The sequence below is a fragment of the Grampus griseus genome (assembly GCF_964374135.1).
Source record: "Grampus griseus genome assembly, chromosome: 15".
Taxonomy (NCBI): Eukaryota; Metazoa; Chordata; class Mammalia; order Artiodactyla; family Delphinidae; genus Grampus; species Grampus griseus.
Genome location: NC_139009.1, coordinates 82,804,058 through 82,826,521, shown reverse-complemented (window position 1 = coordinate 82,826,521; position 22,464 = coordinate 82,804,058). Strand labels below are relative to the sequence as shown.

The window sequence follows — 22,464 nt, the reverse complement described above, 5'->3', positions numbered from 1 at the left end:
GTGACTTCATAGGGTTCCATCTTAGAAACTCATCTGACTGACACTTTTGGCTGTTTTAATCCAAGTGAGAATTATAGTTCAGTTTGTCCACAATTACATTTGGAGACTCTTGTCTCAAGAAAGCTCCCCTAACTTTGGTTTGTTTAGCAGGCTCTGCAAAGACACTCTGGTTTTAATCTCTTGGTTTTAAAACTTCCACTTTCAATGCCGTGTGTTTATAGCAGTAACAGTTCCCCCCACCAAAAAAAAAAAAAAAAAAAACCACACATAACTTCCACACATTCTTTCAGGCAAACAAACACTGTCTCAACTTGAAGAGAAAATAAAGCCTTGCTGGTTTTAAAAAAAAAAAGTCTCAGGTATTCACAATGAAGCCTGCCTATTTCCTTGAAATCCTCTAAAACGTGATAAAAGACAGGAAGCTTCAAAGTGACGTCCAGTAGCATCTTAATGAGAGTCGTGGAAATGTACATTCCCAGGATAACGCTGGTCACCAGCCAATCACAACACGGTACCCTTCATTAAGTGCGTGTGCTGTTATCACGGAGACACGTGGGAGCAGCATCCCATAATTCCCACAGTCTCGGCACTCTGGGGACCCTTCCTTGCATGCGACCAACTGGGATAGGCTGCTACCCCAGCAGCTGGCATTATGGCCACGGTACACATTTTAAGCAAATTCCAAACCACTGCTTATATTAATTCAAGGATAGAGGTGCCTGGCACCATGAGCAAGAGGAGTGTCATTAAAATTCCTACGGAATGCCATGTAGTGTTACAGTGGGGCAGTGTTTCTCAAAGTCCACGACCCTTTGCATCAGAACCCCTAGGTTGTTTTCCAACTGCTCAGTCCCAGCCGCGCCCTCAGGTGTGCTGAACTAGAATCTTCCAGGGACATCTGAGAATCTGCACGGTAACAGGCTGCCTCACCCAGGGAACCACAGCACCAGACTGGAACCACGTGGAGTTTTCCACGAGGTACCCCTTAGGTCAGTTTCTTTACTGAGTCGTGTGGTTCATCACACACGTGTCTCATGAGGTTCAGGAAAGCCTCTCACGTGAGTCGGATTAGACACGGGCAGGTCTCGGCTTCATCCCGCTTTGCCCAGATTTAGGGGCCCCCTTGGGAAGGCTGACCTGCCACCACTCCCAACCACTCAGGCACCCCGAGCCCTAGGTGGGGAGCTTCCGCAAAGGGCCCCGAGTTGGCCAGGGAGCCCATCATCCCGGCATCAGCCCTGAACACGGGGCCTGGAGGATCGAGCTGTTCAGCAAATAGTTGGAGCCCCTTAAGCAAAGCATGTACATGCACGCAAATAACATACAACAGGGACCGTCATTAGGACTCAGTGCCGTTACTTCGGCTGCTTCTAATGGAAACTCTGGGACTCATCCGACGGGGGTAATAGACTGGACCGTGGGTCCAGAGTTAAACCACAGCAAGCGAAGCGCCGCAAGTCAGCGGCCAGCAGCCACTCCCTCGTGTCACCCACCGGCGCACCCCCTCCTTCCCGTGGCTCACCTTTCTGTATTTGTTTCCCTTTGCCATTTTTTCTCCTTCCCTCTTCTGTCTTTCTACCATTCCCTGTCAACACGTCCTTCTATTCCCCCTGCCCCATCTTTGCTATTTTATGAAATGTTAGAGCTTTCAAAGTTAGGTGTTTTGTGTTGGGTTTTGAGGACTGGCCACTCTGTGCCGGGCTCCCCAGTGGGGCTGCGTGTTGGGACTTGTGTTTCTGAGTCTCTGGCATCAGGCCTGCATCCCCATTTTGCCTGGGTCAAAAGTAAAACGGATGGGCTTCCCTGGTGGCTCAGTGGTTGAGAGTCTGCCTGCCGATGCAGGGGACACGGGTTCGTGCCCCGGTCCGGGAAGATCCCACATGCCGCGGAGCGGCTGCGCCCGTGAGCCATGGCCGCTGAGCCTGTGCGTCCGGAGCCTGTGCTCCGCAACGGGAGAGGCCACGACAGTGAGAGGCCCGCGTACCGCAAAAAAAAAAAAAAAAAAGCAGAAGCCAAGGTTAGGGATCTTCATGTCACAATGAAGCCCTGTTTGGCTGTGTGTAGGCTGAGCCCGTTCTTTATTAACCGTAAGTTGTTTCTCACAGCATAGAACTATTCCATTAGCCTGAAAATAAATAAATGAATAAGGTGCCTCTCACTGGGACTTCATGTGCTGGCATAAACAGGTGGGGATGCGTGTTCTTCTCGAATGGGAGGTACCATTTAGGAGCACAGAAAACACATCTTGGGAACACAGAAATCCAAATGCAAATATGGAAAGCACATATGCGCCCCTCCCTCCCGCCCCTACGTGCACGTTTGCATGAGAAAAGCCACTGCCCCAATCAAACGACAATGAACGCTTACCGTTGTTGTAAGAGCGAAAATTTCCTACAAATTTTATGTATTCATAAGTTGGAAATTCCTTTGGGTTCAAGCTGCCTCTGAGAAGATGGCAATAAAATTCTAAGTCGTTGTCAGCTGGGCCATTAAAGGAAAAAAGGAGAAACGGAATGAGAGCTCTACAGTGATTCTAGACTAAACAAGCCGCATCTTGTGAAACTCACAGGGTTTGGGCAACACATGGCCGGGCTATTTCTCTCGTTATGACTGACTTTCAGACATGGTTTTAATAACCTTTGCAACACAGATTTTTCCCCTCTGTAGTTTATAGATGTTTTGCATTCCATACTCGGACCCGATTAGTCTTAATTTGCTCCCAGATGTCTGTGGTTGGTTCTGTCGGCCTTAATTAGTTCTGGTTGTTTTCATACTGTATATTAAAATAAAGCTGCTCAGAGCTGCTCTCCTTAATTTAATCTTTCCACTTTGCTCTGAAGGAAAATCAGATGTACAATGGGACACATTATTCACGGAAAACGGAGTAAGGCTTGAATAAGTACAAGGCACCTTTGCTACTGCCGTCAAAATACACGTTTCATTAGGTGACCGGACCAGCTTTCTATCCAGGTCGCCAATTTTGACAAAAACTTTAAAATTCCATAAAACCTGCAAATGTGTATAAATAACCAGATGACAGCCTCAGAAGAGAATTTGGAGTTTTGACCTAATTATTCAGTTTTTAGTTGGTTACTTAGTATCATAAATACAAACCTAGCCTCACAGTGTCCTCCAAAATAAGAAGATTATTCACTTATTTTTGTACCCTTTATTACTAAAAGGTTCTCATGTGGGGGGGAAAAAAGGGATCTCTTGTATTACATGCAAAACAAGCTATTATTCTTAAGCTCTGTGCTTTAAAATTCTCCGCATAAAAGTTCAACGTCTTCCATATTCCAAACTCCGGTTTTAGCTTTGAACTTAAAATATACCTCTACGGATCTTGGAAATGTTCTGAGTCACAAGGAAAATTATTTTTAAAATTAGTCCTCCCTTCTTAATTCATTCTAACCTCCTTTCAGAAGTGACATCCTCATCTTTCTATCTCGTAAAACCAGTGAAGTTCAACTTACATTTTAAGTGTTCTGGGGAGGGGGAGTCCGTCACAAGCATATGGGAAGAAAGCATTTTGTAGACTTCTGAGTGTTCTTGTTCTGGAAGGAAACGTAACAAATTCTGATCCGTGACATCCGACTGGAAAAGAAAAGAAAGAACCAAGGCACACATTCCACAAAGACGAAAAATAAAAAGCAAAGGCTGCAACTTCGTGACAATTCAGAACTGGTTTCTGAAATGAGAAGTTCCAGACCTGACTTTCCGTGAAGACTCTGGAATTTTGAATTGTAATCTAAAAGGGTTCACCTGTTCAAATGCAAACGTGCTCTTGCCCGTGGGCCTGAGAAGGAACTAAGACTCAAGCCAGACAAACACGCATCGGAGCCCCGTGTGCTGACAACACCCCCGTGTTCCGGCTGGGGCGGCGTGGCTGGCGGGGAGCCCCAGCTCGAGGCCAACCACGCACATGGAGGCCCCTGAAGAGCCCACGGGTACCTTTTCCGACCTCTAGGCCAGCAAACGGCTGTTTACTTCTAAAGGTCTGTAATCAAAGGAATTGTACTTTTTTTCTGAGGACCTGGGCACCCGTGGACACAAAATAAATGCAATGGAGTCTAGACTCAGTGTTATCCAACAGAGCGGTCTGTGATGATGGAAACGGTCTGTAACCCGCACGGGCCGTCAGGGAAGCCACCAGCCACGTGGCTTCCGAGCACCCGAAGCAGGGCTTGTATGACTGGATTTTGTTTTTGTTTTTTTTTTGCCGCACCGCACAGCTTGTAGGATTCTTAGTTCCCCCATCAGGGATTGAACCTGGGCCCCGACAGTGGAAGCACCGAGTCCTAACCACTGGACTGCCAGGGAAGTCCCTGAAGACAGAATTTTTAATTGTATTTAACTTTAATTATTTTAATTGAAATTTAAGTCATCACATGTGGCCGGTGGCTCCCATACTGGACAGTGCAGGTTGGAGATCACGGTGGGGAGAGAGGAGACAGCCGCTTCTCTATCCCTCAGTAAACTCACCCCCTCCGACAGCTTCAAACACCGTCTGTGCACACCCTTTCATCTGCACGCCAAGGTAACTCGCTCTTGGGTGTCCTGGCTTCACATCCCATCTGCCTCCCAGATGTCCTTGGGGACCCCAGATCCACATACACCCCCAATGTCCTCATGATCTCCTCCCCCCGCTGTGTTCTCTGTCCCCACGTGTGCTGTTGTCAAGCGGTCACCTGCCCATACCCGACACCCAGCTGGCATCCTTGACCTCTCCCTGTCGTCCTCACATCCAAACAGGGTCTCAGTGCTGTGAGATTTTCCTCCCTCGAACTCCCTCAGATCCATTCACTCCTTTTCCTCTGGCCTCTACCCTAGTCCAGGCCATCATGTCCTCTGGGCAGTGAACTGGCCAAACTGGCCTTCCCACATCACCTTTCGTCTCTGTCCAATTTGCTCTCTGCCAGCAGCCTCGTATCAGACCAAGTCACCACCTTGCCAACGAACACAACATTGTAAATGAACTCTACTCCAATATAAAATAAATATTTTAAAAAAACAAACTTTCATGGGCTTCCAGCTGCTCCTGGGATGAAGCCTTAGCTCCCCAGTTCACTAGTCGGGCTCAGCAGAGCACAGCCTCCGCTCCCAGCCCGTCTCCAGCCCTCCAAACTGCCTTTCCTCCGGGCTGCCGGCTCTCCTCTTCCTCTGGGCCGCCCCTCAGGCTGCACTCTCAGGCTGGAGCATCCTGCACCCTCTGCTTGTGCTCAGGAACTCCCGTGCTGCCTTCAAGTCCTGGCCTTGAAGTCCCTTCCTCTGAGAAAGCAGCCCTGACAGCCCCTCACCCAGAACAGGACCACTGCCCCTGCTCCTCTGGCCGCTGCGCCCGTGTCATCTGTACCCACTGGGGAAGGGCACATCTGTGACCACGTAGTAAGCCCTGGGAGGGCCGGCGAGGCAGGTGAGAGCCCTGGAGGTGGAGTGTGAGAGCCAGCTCTGCCCTCCAAGCTGCACTCTGCTTGACGGGAAGATGACGAGGCTGTGAGGGTGACACGAGCTGCTTTGAGTCAGCGGCCGATACAAGGGCACACGGCAGATGCCAGGCGTGATGGGGGTTCATTAACCATGTAGGAAACAACTCCAGGCTTTCTTGTTCTTTCCCATGATAACGTGTGTCCCCTGCCTGCCTCTCCCCTGTACCCCTGACATCAGATGGTGCTTGGCCTTCAAGAAAAACATGTTGATGGACTGAAAGAACAACATGGCAAGTGCTAGGATGGAAGCAAAAACCAGGCGCCTGGAGAACTCTAAGCATGGGGTGCAGAACCCAAAATGACGGGGTAGGGGAGCCTCCCGGGGACGGTTCCCATGGGGAGGGATCCTTGCGGTGGGGGTGGTGGTGTCTGGGGACAAGGCGGTGTCCGCCAGGCAGCCCGGGTGCTCCAGGCAGGGGCACAGCCCACACAGAAGTGGGGATGGGGGTGAGGGTGGGAGCCCTGACAGCACAGTGGGTGGGGGAGGAGTGGGGAAGGGCAGTAGGGCTCGGGGCTAGCAGCCCACAGAGGAGTCAAGGCTGAGCTTGTGCGCCAGGGGACCCGCTGGGGTACGTGGAGGAAGGTGGGCAGGACTGTGCTTGTATTTCGGACCCTCTAGTGGCCTGGGGAGGAAGGGGGCACAGGAGCCAGGCTAGAGGTGGTCGAAGTCTGAACAGGTCCGGGGAAGGGGAGACACAGAGGAAGGGGCCGCGTCCAGATGACTCAGCCAACACCACCATCCGACTGACACCGACTCAGGGTACCGTGTGCCAGCCGCGGCTCCCGGCACTGGAGGGAAGCACGGCAAAGGGGGCAGGCGCCTCCCCTCCTGCAGCCACGGTTCCAGGACTGTAAGCATGTGCTTGGTGGCTGGGGAAGGGCAGGCAGGAGCGGAAGGAGGGGCTCTGGGGGTCCCCAGGCTCCCTGCTTGGAGGCACCTGTTTGGATCTCTGTGGACAAATACTCCGCAATCCCCCCCCCCCCACTAGCTGTGCTACCATTTTCTCATTCTGGCTTTTTCTCCAAGTTCCTTCTGATGTTCTTGACTTTATTTTAAGCCCAATCCCTTTAGTTTTTTAGAACATGACTAATGCTCACACATGACAGTACTCTCTCTTCTTAAAGACATTTCAGATACTTGAAAATGCTAACTCCGTCACCACATGGTCTTTTCTCGGAGGGCCAGTCAGAAGCCCACTTCCCTGATGGAGGGGGTGGCAGAGCGCAGGGTGGGGGGCCGCCTGGCCTCGCTGCTCCTGTGGGACACGGTTGGCAGGTCACAGGGCATCTCAGGTGACAAGTTCTGCACAGAATAAAGACGAACACTGGAGGGAGGCGGGGGTCATGAGGATTATGAATTGACACACGAGGAGGGCTGAGAACACACTTGGCAAAGAACAAGCTCTTGCTATGCCTTTGCTATTATACTCCCATTAGGCCATTTCCATGTGCTGGAAACCAACACGAACAATGATATTTTGAGAATTTAAAGCCTAGCGCTTACAGGAGAGTAAATTATATCTGCAACTGAACTGTCCCTGGAATGCGCTGAGCTCTGTTTATTAAAATCATGGCAATTACAGAGACAAGGGAGGGAAGGCACCGTCCTCACAGCTGAATCACCTTATCAGGAACATCACTGACCTGCTGGAGGCGGGATGTTCTCCATCCAAACTTGTTGCTATGCCCTTGGCTACTTTGTCAAGAACCTGGCCCTTTTCTGAGTTTTGCACTAGACGCCTGCTCTAAATCCCCACAACACTTCTCCTACCTTTTCTCCGGAGGCCCTGGGACAGCCTGGGGAGGATGTGAACAGACAGGAAGCATATTCCTCTCTCTGTCTTTTGAACCCACGGCACTGGTGCAGTCGCGTCAGCAAAGTTAAACGAGCCTGCACAGCAGTCCGCAGACTGGTCGGCTGAGCTGGAAGCGGGCCGTGTGGACGTCCAGTTCAGGATGTCCCCAAGGGGTCCCGGCAATTCTGACTGGAGATCTGTGTCGGCCACGATTAGAAGGGGGATCGGTGAGAAGCCTCATGTTGAGAAGAGGCAGGACTGGGCTCGGCAGAGAGGGCCCTGGGCTCCCGAGCGACCGGGGCATGGGAGGCACACGTCATCTGCTTTGATTCAGTTTAGATTCAGAATCAAATTGACGGCCAAAGAGGGGTGCTTTCCGAAGATAGTATAGAGAATAGCTTCGACCCGGGAGGAGTGAGGAATGAATTCAGGTAGAAGAAGGACCAACTCTAAAGACTCTCTCTGTTCATCAAAAGACCCTGAAGACAGGGAAAAGCAAACCACAAAGCGAGACCAGATATTTGCGGCACACAGACCTGTGGTATAAGCCCGGAAGGAAGGGTCAGTGTGACATGCTGCCTCGTCATTTGGCAAAATCGAGAGGGCCTTGATTGGACCAACCAGAGTTCTCCTCCCCACTGTAACGGCAAGCTCCTTCTTGCCACTGACAAGGTCCCCTGGCTAACAAGCCTCTTTACTGCTGGGGGTGGACCTGGCTAAGCAAGCCTCCTTACTGCTGGGGGTGGAGAGGACCAGGCGCAGTTACTGTTCATCCTGCAAGTGGGTTTCAGTGCCCTGCCAGCCAATCACATCCTCTGTGGGAACCAGGGGGCACCCCACCCTCTTGCTACTACCACACCACCCCTGCTTGTTCACCCTGTTCCCAAGTGTAGCTCCCGTGCGTCCCTGCATGGCACGCGGTACGCTCCTCCCTGGGGCCGTAAGTACACGTAATTAACACACCGTCAGTTAATACACCGTCTCATCTGTCCGGTATCGGCTGTTGTGTGTTTGGCCATCCCTGTCACCCTAGGGCAGAGTGACGAGGACGCGATTAAAACCATGCCCAACAGAGGACTAGCGTGGAAAGAACGCTTACAGATCATTACACAAAAGACCCAGACAATCCAGTAGGAAAACGGCAAAATACCTGAAAGAGCATTTCACAGAAAAAGGAAATCCAAACGGCCGACAAACTATGCAAAGACACTCAGCCACACCATCAACTGGGAGAAAAGCAAATCGAGACTCCGTGAGATGCCTTCGCACAAAAACTGACAGTTCTGACAACACCAAGTTCTGGTGAAATGGAGGAGCTGGAACTCCCCACCCCGCTGCTGGATGGTGGAGTGGTACCATCACCATGGAAACAACTCGGTATCACCTAGTAAGCGTGACGGGTTCCTACCCCACAACCCAGCGATCTTACACACAGTCAGCTCTCTGGAGGATGCTTGCAGATGTGCATCAGGAAATACGTACAGACATCCACAGACACACCCTCTCAGAGTTCCACACTGGCCTGGGGGCAGGGATCGTAGCATGTGTCTACAGCAATGAGGACAAACCCACAACAGCGACTCTGGACGGTGTGAGACGACGAATCCCTTAGCAAAGCTGAGCGGAAGGAGAGGGTACCAGAGTACACTTCCTACGACTCTGTTTACATAAAGCTAAGCCAAAGGTCGTACTAAATTACAGGGATTAATGATGAACTAAAAGTTGGCAGAACTGCAGAGAGAAGCAAGGACACGACGATGTGGAAATGGCCATCTCTATGCGGAAGGGGGCGGTGTGATGGGAAAGGAGCAGATGGGAGCTTCTGCGGGCCTGGTCATGCTCTGTTTCATACCCTCGGTGACAGCTACATGTATGCTTGCGCTCACCTTATCGTTAGTTTTAAAATGGAACCTACGTTTTATACACGGCTCTGAGGTATGATACAGAAAGATCAAAAGGCACATAAAAATCAACCAATCTAACTGGCAACCTGGACCCTTTGAACCTGTGATCAACCCTGAGCTGCAGCCACCCCTCCCTACTGGGGCCCCTCCTACACAGAGCATCCACCCAGGTCCGCCCTGACATGAAGCCTCCAACAAGCTGACCTGGACCAGGTGTGTTCTCCCAGCAGGTGAGGACAGGTGGGTGACGGAGGGCAGAGGGATGCTTCCCGGAAAGCCCTGCGCGGCCAGGGACTTGCTGCTGCATTTCACCGTGTCATAAGCCAGGCGCTCTGTCTTCCTCCTCTGTGACCTCTTCTCCCTGCTGTGACCCCTGCCCCAGGAACCTGGCCCACTGTCCCCTTTGACCTTGTACTTCCAGCCAGAGCTTCTACTTGGAGAAACAGCATTACACAGAGGTATTTTTTTGGTGAGTAGATTTCTCCAACTTTATAGTCACTCTGTGCCTTAGATTTTTTTTGGGGGGGTGGGGGAAGTTGTGCTATCCACGCCTGTATTTCTCACTCTGAGGCCCTGCCCACTTGTGCCAAGCTGTTTGCAACTGCTCTCCATGCAGGAGCTCCACTTGCAAACCCAGTCCCTCATTCAGTGAGCATTCGGGCACGTGGGTATCGGCTCGGGGCTGGGGACAGGGCTTGTGCCTGACGAGCGAAGTGTGATCCAGCTCCTTAGGCCAACGTGGCGTTCATTAACAGATCGGAAAAACAATCCGAGAAGTTAAATGTTCTAAAATATCAACGTCCAAAGAGGAAACACAGACCGTGCCCGCTGTGGGTGTCACCTGGCTCTGCCTCGGCCGTACTCTTTCGCAATTACGTCCAAGGCGTGTGACGCCCGCCCCTTGGATCTCTTCCATCAGCTCATCTGCCGGGCAGGTCTCTGCCTTGACCGCCTATGTTAATTCTGGATGCCAAAATGTACTGGCGTCACCACCACGGGTAAGTTGTGACTTTCCCTTAACATCATTTTCTGCTTTGAGCTATTTTCTTCTAGCTTTTCTCTGTCAAACTGGAAAAGCAAGCTCTAGGATCTTTCATCAGGACACTGCTGTACAAAAATCTACCGTGTGAATTTTGGAGTGTCTGAGTTTCTAGTGGCAGGAAGGACACACAGAGAGAGATACTGAGACTTTTGACAGACTTAGAAGAAGAAAGGAATTCTTGCTGCTCTTCCCCCCGCCCCCCCAATCGCCAATGGTCCCCCAAACCCTGGCCACACAGGGCGCGGTGGGACCCAACACCTGGCATGCCAGCCTGTGATGCCAACAGGGGCCGTCCCTGCTACTGTGAGGCCCTTGGCCTCCAGCGGGCTGTCTCTGCCGGCCATGCCTCGACTGACGGTTGCCTCTTCCACGAGACAGGACATTGCCTTCCAGGTCCTCACCCCACCTCTGCTCAACACCCACCCCACCAGAGAGCACTCAGCTTCACTGTCACATGCAGATGCCTGAGTGGTGGGTGAGCACCAAGTTCTGGGGTCAAAGTGTCCGAGTTCAGATCCCAGCCGCACCATGTGCTGACTGTGGGGCCGTCTGCTCATCTGTGAACAGGAGTAAGTACCTATTTCATAGAGTCATCATAAGGACCAATAAGTATAAGGAGAATGGACCTTCTAAGTGCTTTCACCATATTAATGCATAGAAGGGACTCTTAATAGTGCCTGGTACATAGTAAATGCTCAATAAATATTGGCTACCTTTTTATTAGTCCTTAATGGCTTAACAGATGAAATCTCTCAACAAAATTGCAAACCCTTAAGGTTTAAAGAATCTCATATGGATTTGCAATTGAAGCGACTGACAAGGGATTAATCTCCAAAATATACAAACAGCTCATGCAACTCAATATCAAAACAACAAACAATCCAATCAAAAAAATGGGCGGAAGATCTAAACAGACATTTCTCCAAAGAAGACATAGAGATGGCCAAGAGACACATGAAAAGATACTTAACATCACTAATTATTAGAGAAATGCAAATCAAAACTACAATGAGGTATCACCTCACACCAGTCAGAATGGCCATCATCAAAAAAATCTACAAACAATAAATGCTGGAGAGGGTGTGGAGAAAAGGGAACCCTCCTACGTTGTTGGTGGGAATGTAAATTGGTACAGCCACTATGGAAAAGGGTATGGAGGCGCCTTTAAAAATCTAAAAATAGAGCTACCACATGACCCAGCAATCCCACTCTTGGGTATACATCCGGAAAAATCTATAATTTGAAAAGATACATGCATCCCTATGTTCATTGCCCCACTATCTACAATAGCCAACACCTGGAAACAATTTAAATGTCCATCAACAGAGGAATGGTTAAAGAAGATGTGGTATATATACAATGCAACACTACTCAGTCATAAAAAAGAATGAAATAATGCCATTTGCAGTGACATGGGTGGACCCAGAGACTGTTATACTGACTGAAGTCTGACAGAGAAAGACAAATATCATATGATACCACTTACATGTGGAGTCTAAAAAAATGGTGCAAATGAACTTATCTACAAACCAGAAATAGAGTCACTGATGCAGAAGACAAACTTATGGTTACCAAGGGGGAAAGGGTGGGAGAGGGATAAACTGGGAGACTGGGATTGACATATACACACTACTATATATAAAATAGATAACTAATAAGGACCTGCTGTATAGCACAGGGAACTCTACTCAATACTCCCCGATGATCTGCATGGGGATAGAATCTAAAAGAGTGGATATATGTATACGTATAACTGATTCACTTTGCTGTACACCTGCAACTAACACAACATTGTAAATAACTATACTCCAATAGAAATTAAAAAAAAAAAAAGAACCTCATATGGGCCATTTGAATCACTGCATTGTCTGTGGACACGTCCTGGGCTTGTACTGAGAAATAAGCAAGTTTGAATTGAAGTGAACTAAACTGAAAGCAGAATTCCTAAATGGCAACCCAAGTCCTCAGCATCAGAAAAGCACTAGGTAGAGGGGTGGCGAGTTTGGGCTCTGCGCTCAGTGGGCCTGGCCTCAGTCCTGCTCTGCTCCTTGCTGGCTGGACTACCTTGGTCTCATCCTCTGTCAAGTGGAGGTGATGGGCACCTGGGAAGTTTCTTGTCCACCCACTAGCAGGGATACAGCGAATCCTAAGTAAAAAGAAGAAGATGACGGTTTGGGTAAAAGCTACAAGTAAGCAGGAGTTAATGTGGAGATCGTCCGTCCTGGCCTCACCTCCGCTGGGGAGCGTGAGGGCTGACTCAGTGTGTGTCTGGGTCCACAGACAGGCACTTAATAAGCATTCAGATGGGTCGGGCATTGACAAATGAGAGTTGGGGCCATTTTCTTACTCTGGAAGGGCCATTTCTCTGGCCCTTCCAGAGTAAGAAAACAATTCATAAAGGTGATTCTAAGTTGCTCCAGAATTTCGAATCGGAGTCCCCAACTTACTAATTTCGCTCTGCCACGTATGGCAACTGGGTCATCAGGTAACTCCAAGAGGAGAAATCAGAACACTGCAAATCCTGTTTCCCCAAACTGCTCTGGCCACACTCCCAGGCCATTCCGGGGTTGACACCTGTTTGCTTTTCATCAGCGCCTCGCACTGCCCGATCCCGTCCACTCAGTACAAAACCCAACCCCCTCCAAAGGAGCACCCCACCTCCTCAGATCAGCCCAGAGAAGCTGTGATCTGATGGGGTCTCATCACTACTCCAGCATGAGACGAAAATCAAGATGAAACTGCTTTCCCGACTCCTTAGGGCTGAGTGAAAACCAGCCTCTTCTGACGGCTCTCAGAGGAGAGAACCCCCAGCCTCATGCACCCTGGAAATGGGCTGAACCACAAAGGGCAGATGGATTCAGAGTAATGCAAAGGTATCTGCCTTGCAACATAAAAAATGCTTTTCTGGGCTACAACACACAGTGACCCACAAAGGAAAAACACGGACGGTGGTTCTGATCTACACACAGCATCGTCTGCAGTAGCAATGGGAGTGGGGAGTGGCTTCTGAGGAAAACAATGATCCAGGACGATGTGGAATCCTGGGCCATCAGGGAAGCTGGGGTCGTCACCACCGGTGGAGCGGGGGGTGAGCTGCCCACACAGCAAGGCCACAGCGCTCCCGGGCAGGTGCGGCTTGGGAGAGGCCACCACGGTCCTCCAGCACCACCCGGCCAGCGATTCCCTACGAGCAGGCCGCCAGGGCAGCTACCACCCTCCTCATGTGTCCTGGCCGCGCATCCACCCACATGTGGGAGTCGGGGGTGGGGGCTCAGCAGTTTGGCGGGGCTTTTTGGGAGGAGAGAGAAGAGAGGACGTTTTAGCCCAATCAGTCCCACAAGTGGGTACAAGCTTCCTTCCAGACCGGTCTCTGTGGGAATAAACGATGGTGTGGTGGGAAATGGAAGGCTGACCAGATGCCTCCGAGGGGCCCTCCAAGGTGGACCCTCCACCAGCCGGGTGCTGTTCTGAGTCAGAGCATCCTGACGGGGGGACCAGGGAGCCCGTGAGGCTCAGGCTGAGAGGAGGGAGTGTGATGGAAGATGGGAGGGGGGAGGGAGAGGGGGGAGGGGGAGGGAGGGGAGGGAGGGAGGGGGGAGGGAGGGGAGGGAGGGGGAGGGAGGGGAGGGAGGGGGAGGGAGGGAGGGAGATGGGGGCGAGGGCTCGGGACCACACGGCACTCGCCCTTCTCCGCACCCCACCTGGCTTCCCGGGACAGGACGGCAGAGCCTGCCCTCCTGCCCAGACCCTCCTTGCTTCTCAAGTCCTTCCTGGTCCAACAACATCTTCCCAGAGTATTTCACTCCCCCCTCCCACCATCATCCCTGGCACTGAACCCTTACCACCAGCAAGCGTTACAACCTACTGCATCTCAGTTACATCTCCAGCGACCCCCAAACCCCCTTCTGTCCCCAGCCGTCTGGTGCACATCCCTCCACCAGCTCTCAGGGGACCTTGTCTTTCTTTGCAGGTGTCTGTCAGCCTCCATAAAGGCTCTGAGCTCTGCTAACTGTGCTGTAGGCTCACGGCTCCTGGGCGGTTTCTGGAGCACTGGAGAGTGAGGACCTGCACCACAGCCCCCGTTCCAGGTCTTGCTTGTTCCAGGATGACACAGGCCTGCACCCGCCTCCCTCAGGAAGCCTCCGAGCTTGGCCTCGGCCCGGTGGAGGGCACTCCTTGATCCTCCTTACACACAGATTCCCGCACACCTGCAGCGCCCCGGCTCTGAGATCTGAATGGTCCTCCAGGAAAGAGGATCACACGTACTGGCAAAGGCCATCAGAACAGAAACTCACCGGTAAATGCCCAAGGAGAGGCGTGATGCTGTCAGAAACGTAGAGGATGCTGCCGTCCGTCGTCACAGCGATGATGAAGCCGTCTAATGCCTGCGGAAAACACAACAGGTGAAGGCTCCTCGGTCATGCTTTCACGAACGAGAGGGTCATCGAAGCCAAGGACCCCGGGTTAGGTTGCCAACTTTATTTCGTAACCCTTCAAATATTTTCACGACTAACCTCACAGCACATTTTTCTGTCTGGCACACAAGGCGGTTTCTTACACAGAATTTGTCTAGCCCAGGCAAACTGCTTGCAAAGCACAAAAAGGCTTGGTGAAAAACGGGACCTACTGGTTTCATGAAACAGAATTTAGCCATGGAAACTACCTAACTAGTTTTTTTTTTTAAATGTCTAATTAAGCTTAATCTTAAAAGTACAAAATGAAAAAAATCTAGAATGTGTTTCAAATAATCTGAAATAGCAATCCTATGACAGTTATAACAACTGCAATTTCAAACACCAAGGCTTGCATAACTTCACAATATAATCATCTCAAAACATGTGATCAAAAACTTTGGGCAGGAGTTTCTTTCATAAATCCTTTGAGGACAGCTACCACACTTTCGGCTTTGGGCATTTCTTCGTGTTCCACTTTAACGATCTCCAAAAGGATATCTCCACTACCACAGTTCTTTAGGAACATGAAACATTGAAACAAAGCATAATGATTCATTTCAGCCCGCCAGAGAAATCTCTTCAAATTATCTGCGTCTTGTACGGCCTTTAGTTTAAAGTTCTCCAGGACTTGCCGAAAATGAAAAGGGTTACCTCCGTCAGCACCATTCAAAAAAGCCTGCATTCCATCCTCACAAGACCAGTTGCTTCCTGCGCCGTGGAACTGAGGCTGGGAGCTACTAGCGTCGATGATCACGGACTTATGCTGCTTCTCCGTGGTGGCCATGCACAGAGACGTCATGGTGCCTTCGTGAATAAGGCCTTGGAGACTGGCCACACTCAGAAGCCTGAGAAGGTCTCTTTTTGCTTTTTCATCTGATTCTTTAACCTCAACAGGAGTATAACTCAGAGCAGCATGTAGCAGAAAGGTAAGTTTCTTCTGAAAGAGATGAGCCACCCTTTGGATTGGGCATACAGCATCCTCAAAACAGCTGCTCGGGTAGGACTGTATGCGGTTCTCCCCACCCCTTTCCTCACAGTTCCTGTTATTTTTCAGCCCTTGAATATGCTTGTACAATGCAAGCCTGAAAAGTTCAAGTCCTTTTTCAGACCCTCCTAAAAAGCAGACCGTATACTCGAGTTATGTTCGGAGTCCGTCGTCGCTGTTTAGGGAAGCAGTTTTTCTTGTGGAAAAGGCAGTAGTAACAACTGATGCTGTAACCTGGAGTTCTCAGCTCCACTCATGCAACACTACCCAGCCCTTCAAGGACTGCTCCCTTAGAAAGATGCTTAGCGATGAAACTGTGCGGCTCTGCCTCCACTTCAGAGGGTAGATTAGTATCCGCCAAGGAGAGGCTGAAATCATCACCGGAGGGAGTTTCTGCATCTGTGCCACGTGGGCTTCCACCATCACTGTCCGCTCGCTGCTGTGCCAATCTGCTTCCATGGTAGCTGCAGACACAGTAGCGGCTGCTGGGCAGTGGCTTGAGTCTCCGCTCCTCGGTGGGGCTGCCCTCCTCGCTGCTCTCTCGCCCCCCCCTCACCTCCATCCAGCGATTCCTGCAAGGAGGGGAGCATGGCGGCGGCCTGTGAACGGCCCTGTACCTAAGTAGTTTTAATGATAAGCGTACCTTTGGGCCGAATCAGAACTATCACGGTGACCCATTAAAAGCTGTCAGTGATATTTTACAGTCCTTGTCCTACCCCCAATATCACTCTGCGTTCACTGGTAAACATATACTAAGACAGCAGACCTCACAGAGGTGTTAAAAAAAAGAAAAACTGTGCCTGCTGGTTGGCGTAGACCTCTGCTTACATCCATTGCCATAGAAAGACCTCCTGAAGGAAGTGTTTGTAGAGAACGTTCACATGAATCCACCAAAGCGAAAGGTAAGGACCGATGGGGACGTGCTGTGTAACTCAACCAGACCCATGAGAACAGCTGTCCCTCGGTATCCGTGGGGGACTGGTCCCAGGACCCCTGCAGACACCAAAATCCACGAGTGCTTAAGTCCCTGAGAGTTGCCCCCATATCCATGGGCTCTACATTCTCAGATTCAACCAACCTCGGAGGCGGAACCCACAGACACGGAGGGCCAACTGTATTTCAAAATAACCGGAAAATTCATTTGTTTAGAAGTTTTTACTGAGTGCCTGCTCTATGCTAGATGCACTGCTCTGGGTGCTCACGAGAGAAGAGATACAGGCCGTCCATGTTTTCTCACAGACTCGCTGTTTTGTTTTCAGATTCCTTATCAGGGGCTCACGATGCTCTCATGAGACACATGAGAAGGTGATTTCTAAAATCCAGACTCTATTCAGCAGAGGATGGGGTCATCCTGGCAACTGGCTCTATGGGCACAGTGATGAGATGGAGGAGATTAAAAACAAAGTCCACCTCCCCAAAAACAAATTTTTGAGGACGTAATACGCTCACGCAGACCATCCCTGTAAACTATCACTGTTGCCTCACTGACTGTACTGTTAAAATAGCATCTTCTGCAAATACAGGAATTTTTCCGCTTTGGGGGAAAAAAACCCCAAACTGAAATATGTGCTTAGAAAGTTCTGGAAACATTTTGTATGCACGCAGCTATATCCTCCTAGGGTGTTCCTGAGCATCTGCACAGCCAAAGGGCACGGATTCCTTCAGGGTAGGAGGGTGTGGCCAAGTGCACGGCAGCAGTAAGCGGAAATAGTCCAGTAAGTGTGCAGAGAAGGGCACCCACCATCACCACGCACCAAAGTGGGAGTTCTCTTCACCAAAAATTAACATGTGGGTCACTTACTGTTGAACACTTACGTACTGCAGGATTTAAGACTGAAAAATATCTTAAAGCACATTTCTTAAGTGGACCTCATCCTCTTGGAATTTATCTGTGGTTTTCAACTGGGAGCAACTTTGCCCCCCTGGGGATATCTGGCAATGTCTGGAGACATTTTTGCTTGTCAGTTCTGGGGTGGGTGCTCCTGGTATCTAGCGGGTAGAGGCCAAGGATGCTTTGAAACCTCCCATCTACAACACACAGGATGTCCCTACAACGAAGAATTATCAGGTCCAAAATGCCAAGCGTGTTGAGCTGGAGAGATCCGGGATCAGACTTATGGCTCATGGGGAACACCGAGGTACATCCTAGTGAACTTTCTTTCTTTTTCCCTTAAGTATTTTTCTAAATTAAAAAAAAAAATCATAGTAGCAGTGCTCCTGGAAGTGAATATTTTTGAACCGGTGGAGGCGCTGTCGATGACGTCAGCTGGACCATTTTAGAAAAAGTAGATTAGAATATCGGGAAAAGCAGGAACAACATAAATTCTCTTCTTGCACAGGGAGCCCATGCCCTCTTGAAGTTGTAAAGCAAGTGGGTGTTAAAAAGCTGAAGGTATTTATAGATGGAAGATAACGCCCATTGGCGTTTTCCATCAAATGCACAAGAATCACACCGAGTCACTGCTTTAAGAATGCTCGCGATGGTTGTGGAAGTCCCATCCACAGCATTTGAGAGGGACTCGATAGAACGTGACTGAAAAGCGATGTGCCCCTCTTATTGCAATGGGGACTTTGGCAGGAGCTTCAGGGACGCCAGAGATGCCATAATGGCCCGAGTTTCATACCTGCCGCACACCAGAAGGAAACGAAACCACCCCTTTCTGCCAATTCCTGGCTCTGATAGAATGTTTTTTGTCTTCTGTGGGACAACATCTGGGCAAGAAAAAAGATGGCTGTAGCTTTTCTGAACAAAATTCAGAAATACCACACACTTCCTAGTTGCCAGTCAGTAAGAGCTTTCCCTTTTTTGAGTTTACTTGTTCCAATGCTTATAGTCACCATCTTGGCCAGTTTACACTCAACCAGCTTGGCTGGTCTGCGACCAAGTCATTTTGTTCTTTCAAATTCCATAACTGTATGAATTCTCATGGAGTCTGGTTTGGGGCTCTTCTGGGAGAAGAGGGAAGAAGGAGGGATTCACATCCAGATGGCACCAGCAGTGCAGTTCCCTGGGGCCTGATGGGTTCTGTCCTGGGTTTCATCTTCATTTAGAAAGGAACCTCCTGGTTATGAAGACATGGCATCTGATTCCTCATGCTACCTGAAATGGCTCTGAACAAAGGAGGGGGATATGCAGCTGGAATGGGACACGCACTATGGAGAAGTTGCATCTTGGAAAATGAGACCATCGTCCCGTGGGAACCATCATGGGGAAGGTACAGAAGGCTCCAGTCACCCATCACCTGGCCTGTGTCTACTGAGGGGCAAGAGGGTAGAAGAGGAGCCTAAAACAGTCAGAGATAAGTCAAAAGTTCTAGTCGGTGGGTTTCCCATATGCCTCAAAGATGCAATTCACCCAGAAGGTCCACTTGTTGTATAGGCTTAATTTTGGGGTCCAATTCACTCATCTAGCATGATTTCCTTTAGACTGGCTTTAGGGAGTCTACACTGGGAGCAGAGGAAAGTGCATATCCATACAAATCTAAAATCTTCTTTTTCTAGAAACTTCAGTCTCCTAAGTCTCAGTTCAGCCCAAATTTTTGTCTTTAAAATAAAGACTGTTATGAGAGGCAAAGAAGGACACTACATAATGATCAAGGAATCAATCCAAGAAGATACAACGATTGTAAACATATATGCACCCAACACAGGAGCACCTCAATACATAAAGCAAATGTTGACAGACAGAAAAGGAGAAATTGACAGTAACACAGTAGTAGCGGGGGACTTTAACACCTCACTTACATCAACAGATCATCCGTACAGAAAATCAATAAGGAAACACAGGCCTTAAATGACATATTAGACCAGATGGACCTAATTGATATTTACAGAGTATTCCATCTGAAAGCAGGGAATACACATTCTTTTCAAGTGCACATGGAACATTCTCCAGGTCAGATCACATGCTGGGCCACAAAGCAAGCCTCGGTAAATTCAAGGAAACTGAAATCCTATCAAGCATCTTTTCTGACCATGACGTTATGAGATTAGAAATCAGCTACAAGGAAAAAAAAAAAACGGCAAAAAACACAAACACGTGTTTTGGAGGCTAAACAATATGCTACTAAACAACCAATGGATCACTGAAAAAATCAAAGGGGAAATCAAAAAATACCTAAAGACAAATGAAAACACGATGATCTAAAACCTACGGGATGCAGCAAAAGCAGTTCTAAGAGGGAAGTTTACAGCGATGCAAGCTTACCTCAGGAAACAAGAAAAATCTCAAATAAACAACCTAATCTTACACCTAAAGCAACTAGAGAAAGAACAAACAAGACCCAAAGTTAGCAGAAGGAAAGAAATCATAAAGATGAGAGCAGAAATAAATGAAATAGAGACTAAGAAAACAATAGAAAAGATAAATGAAAACTAAAAGCTGGTATTTCGAAAAGATAAACAAAATTGATAAGCCTTTAGCCAGACTCAGTAAGTAAAAAAGGGAGAGGGCCCAAATCAGTAAAATTAGAAATGAAAAAGGAGAAGTTACAACCAACACTACAGAAATACAAATGACCATAAGAGACTACCACAAGCAACTATTATACATTGTTAACCTTATAAAAGTCCTGTTCTCTCAAATACTTCTGACGCCCTGAAACTCCTTGCGGGGGGGAAAAGTTGTGCTACAGACGTTTTAAGAGGGTTATATGCTAGAGGGTTATGTGTTTTAATTACTTTTCCCTAAGAATTAAAAGATAAAATGATTTCTGTGAAGTAGCATAATGATGCATTAATTCAACATGATATTTCACAAGCTCCTCTAAATTTAACATACTTAAAATGCATTGCTTCTGGAGAAAGTTCTGTATTTTCTTTAAATATAGTTCACATGCAGATTTAAGTATCTTTCATTTCATGCAAATGTACATTAATGCTTTTATATTTCATAATATTTGGACATCTTCATTCTGGCATTTTCTTACTCCAGTAACTTTCTGTTTTCTGCACAGTTAATCTATGTAAATTAACGTTTACATCAGTCTTATATAGGCACATAAGATGAGATCTAGACAGACAGATTCCCAAAGAGCCATTCTCTAAAACCCTGCCAGGAACCACAGACACAGCCAGTGTCTAACTTCCTCTGGCTGAACCCATCCATCCCAGGTTTCTTCTTCTAATTCAAGGGCCCAGACATGCCACGTCTGGGGCTTTCTCTCTGTCCACCACTGTATCCGAACACTCCCAGTCTCATCCCCAGTTCAGAAGTCAGCACCATCTAGATGTTTTTGCAGTGACTTATCCTCATCTGTACTGGGAAGTTTCACCCATAGAGAAACATGATGTTGAAGAAGGCCAGGCACTCAGATCGGTCAGATTCCCTCAAATCCAGCCCAGCAGATGGGCGTGGGCCCTTAACTTTCCGGAGGAAGAAATGTGAGCATCCTTCTTGGCACAGAGAGACCACGTGCTGGGTGGGGAGACACAGTCACGTATGGCTGATATCCACACGTCATGTTGATGGAATCGGAGATCAAGTTAAAAGCATTATTTTAAAAGAAGACTCTGGCTTTCAAAATGTGTCCTACTAAGGGAAAAATATATAATTGCTGCATTATATTCTGCATAAATACAGGGCAGAGACGTAATCCCCTCTCTCTCCCTACCTCCAACTCTGTTCCTGCCTGGCTCCCCAACGAGGTATCCTCTGGTTGGGAGATGTGAGTGGGCTGGCAGTCACCATGGCAACGGTACACACTTGCATTGAGTTTGGGGATTCTCGCTTCTACTGCCCAACTCGGTAGCCAAAACATAAGCAAGAGCAGGCAGATTTTTCAAGAATCTATCTGTTCCCAGCCCTCTTTGCAGGGTCGAGAACGGCTGTTTACTTTGGGCACAGGGTCTTATCTGGAGCAAGCAGCTAGATTTTAATTTGCAACCCGTTAAGCTAATTGGAAAGTGCATGTCACCTCCAACATCAGCTGGGTGAATTCTTCATTACTGAGGAATGAAGGCTTCCAGTCCTGCTGAATGTCACAGATTTCCGTTTGCGCTGAGACTTCTAAAAAAAAAAAAAGCATAAACAAGCTTTTAGATGGGAAGGCACCTAGAACTTGGAATTAACAGATGAAGCACACGTGATTTCTACGTGATTTTGCGTAAGTGTGTAGTGTAATGAAAGAAGCTGATAGAAGGACATAGGTTACTCTGATTCTGAGGACCCGGTGCTTTGGACGCAATGGGCTTAAAAACACCTCTTGACGTTTTCACACCCCTTCAATGAGGCTTCTGTGAGGAGAGAAGCCCACCCTCTGCACTGGGTGTAGTGCCTACAATTAGCAGGTGGTACCACGCCCTTGAATTTCTACATGACAAAGCCCATCAGCGGTTGGAGTTATGTGGTTGCCACCTCTCAAGGCAACAGGAACAAGGACAGGGATGGAGGGTCACATCCTTAAGCTGCTTCTTCATGGTCAAAGTGAAACAAAACGATTTAGTGAGCTGGTATTTTCAAAGTTCCAGAAACATCTTAGGTGCGTAGTATCTAACCTACTGTGTCTGTGCAGACTGTCATGTATTTTTCAGCATTTCCAGTTCCTGAAGTATAATGTGCTATACAAAAGCATGTTACTTAGTTGCTTTTAAGGCCAGAATTTACTCTTCCCAAAACTTTTTTGGGTTAATCTGTACTTTGCCCGTTTCAAGTAACTACCTTGTTTGGAAGACGTTTTTCGTATTTGTAAATTTAATAGTCATTGGTCTACACAGGACTCCTTAAACACTCTAGCGCTCCTGCCCTTTTGTCTTTTCTTTATCATAGTTGATTGAAATTGGTTTTTACTATTCATGAC

General features: G+C 48.6%; 1 protein-coding gene and 1 pseudogene across 3 annotated transcripts in view; both read right to left on the bottom strand.

Annotated features, from left to right (window-relative positions):
• NPAS2 (neuronal PAS domain protein 2) overlaps window positions 1–22,464 on the bottom strand; it is a 179,959-nt gene that overhangs the window by 41,720 nt on the left and 115,775 nt on the right. For both annotated transcript variants that reach the window (XM_082672900.1, XM_082672899.1), the window contains 4 exons: window positions 21,583–21,674; window positions 14,524–14,613; window positions 3,474–3,594; window positions 2,368–2,481 (listed from right to left, as the gene is read on the bottom strand). In XM_082672900.1, the coding sequence (XP_082529026.1) occupies window positions 2,368–2,481; window positions 3,474–3,594; window positions 14,524–14,613; window positions 21,583–21,674 (417 nt within the window). The remainder of the gene's footprint in view (window positions 1–2,367; window positions 2,482–3,473; window positions 3,595–14,523; window positions 14,614–21,582; window positions 21,675–22,464) is intronic.
• On the bottom strand, window positions 15,071–16,257 carry LOC309833954 (protein Njmu-R1-like; annotated as a pseudogene). Its single transcript has one exon. The product of its transcript is annotated as a protein Njmu-R1-like (transcript).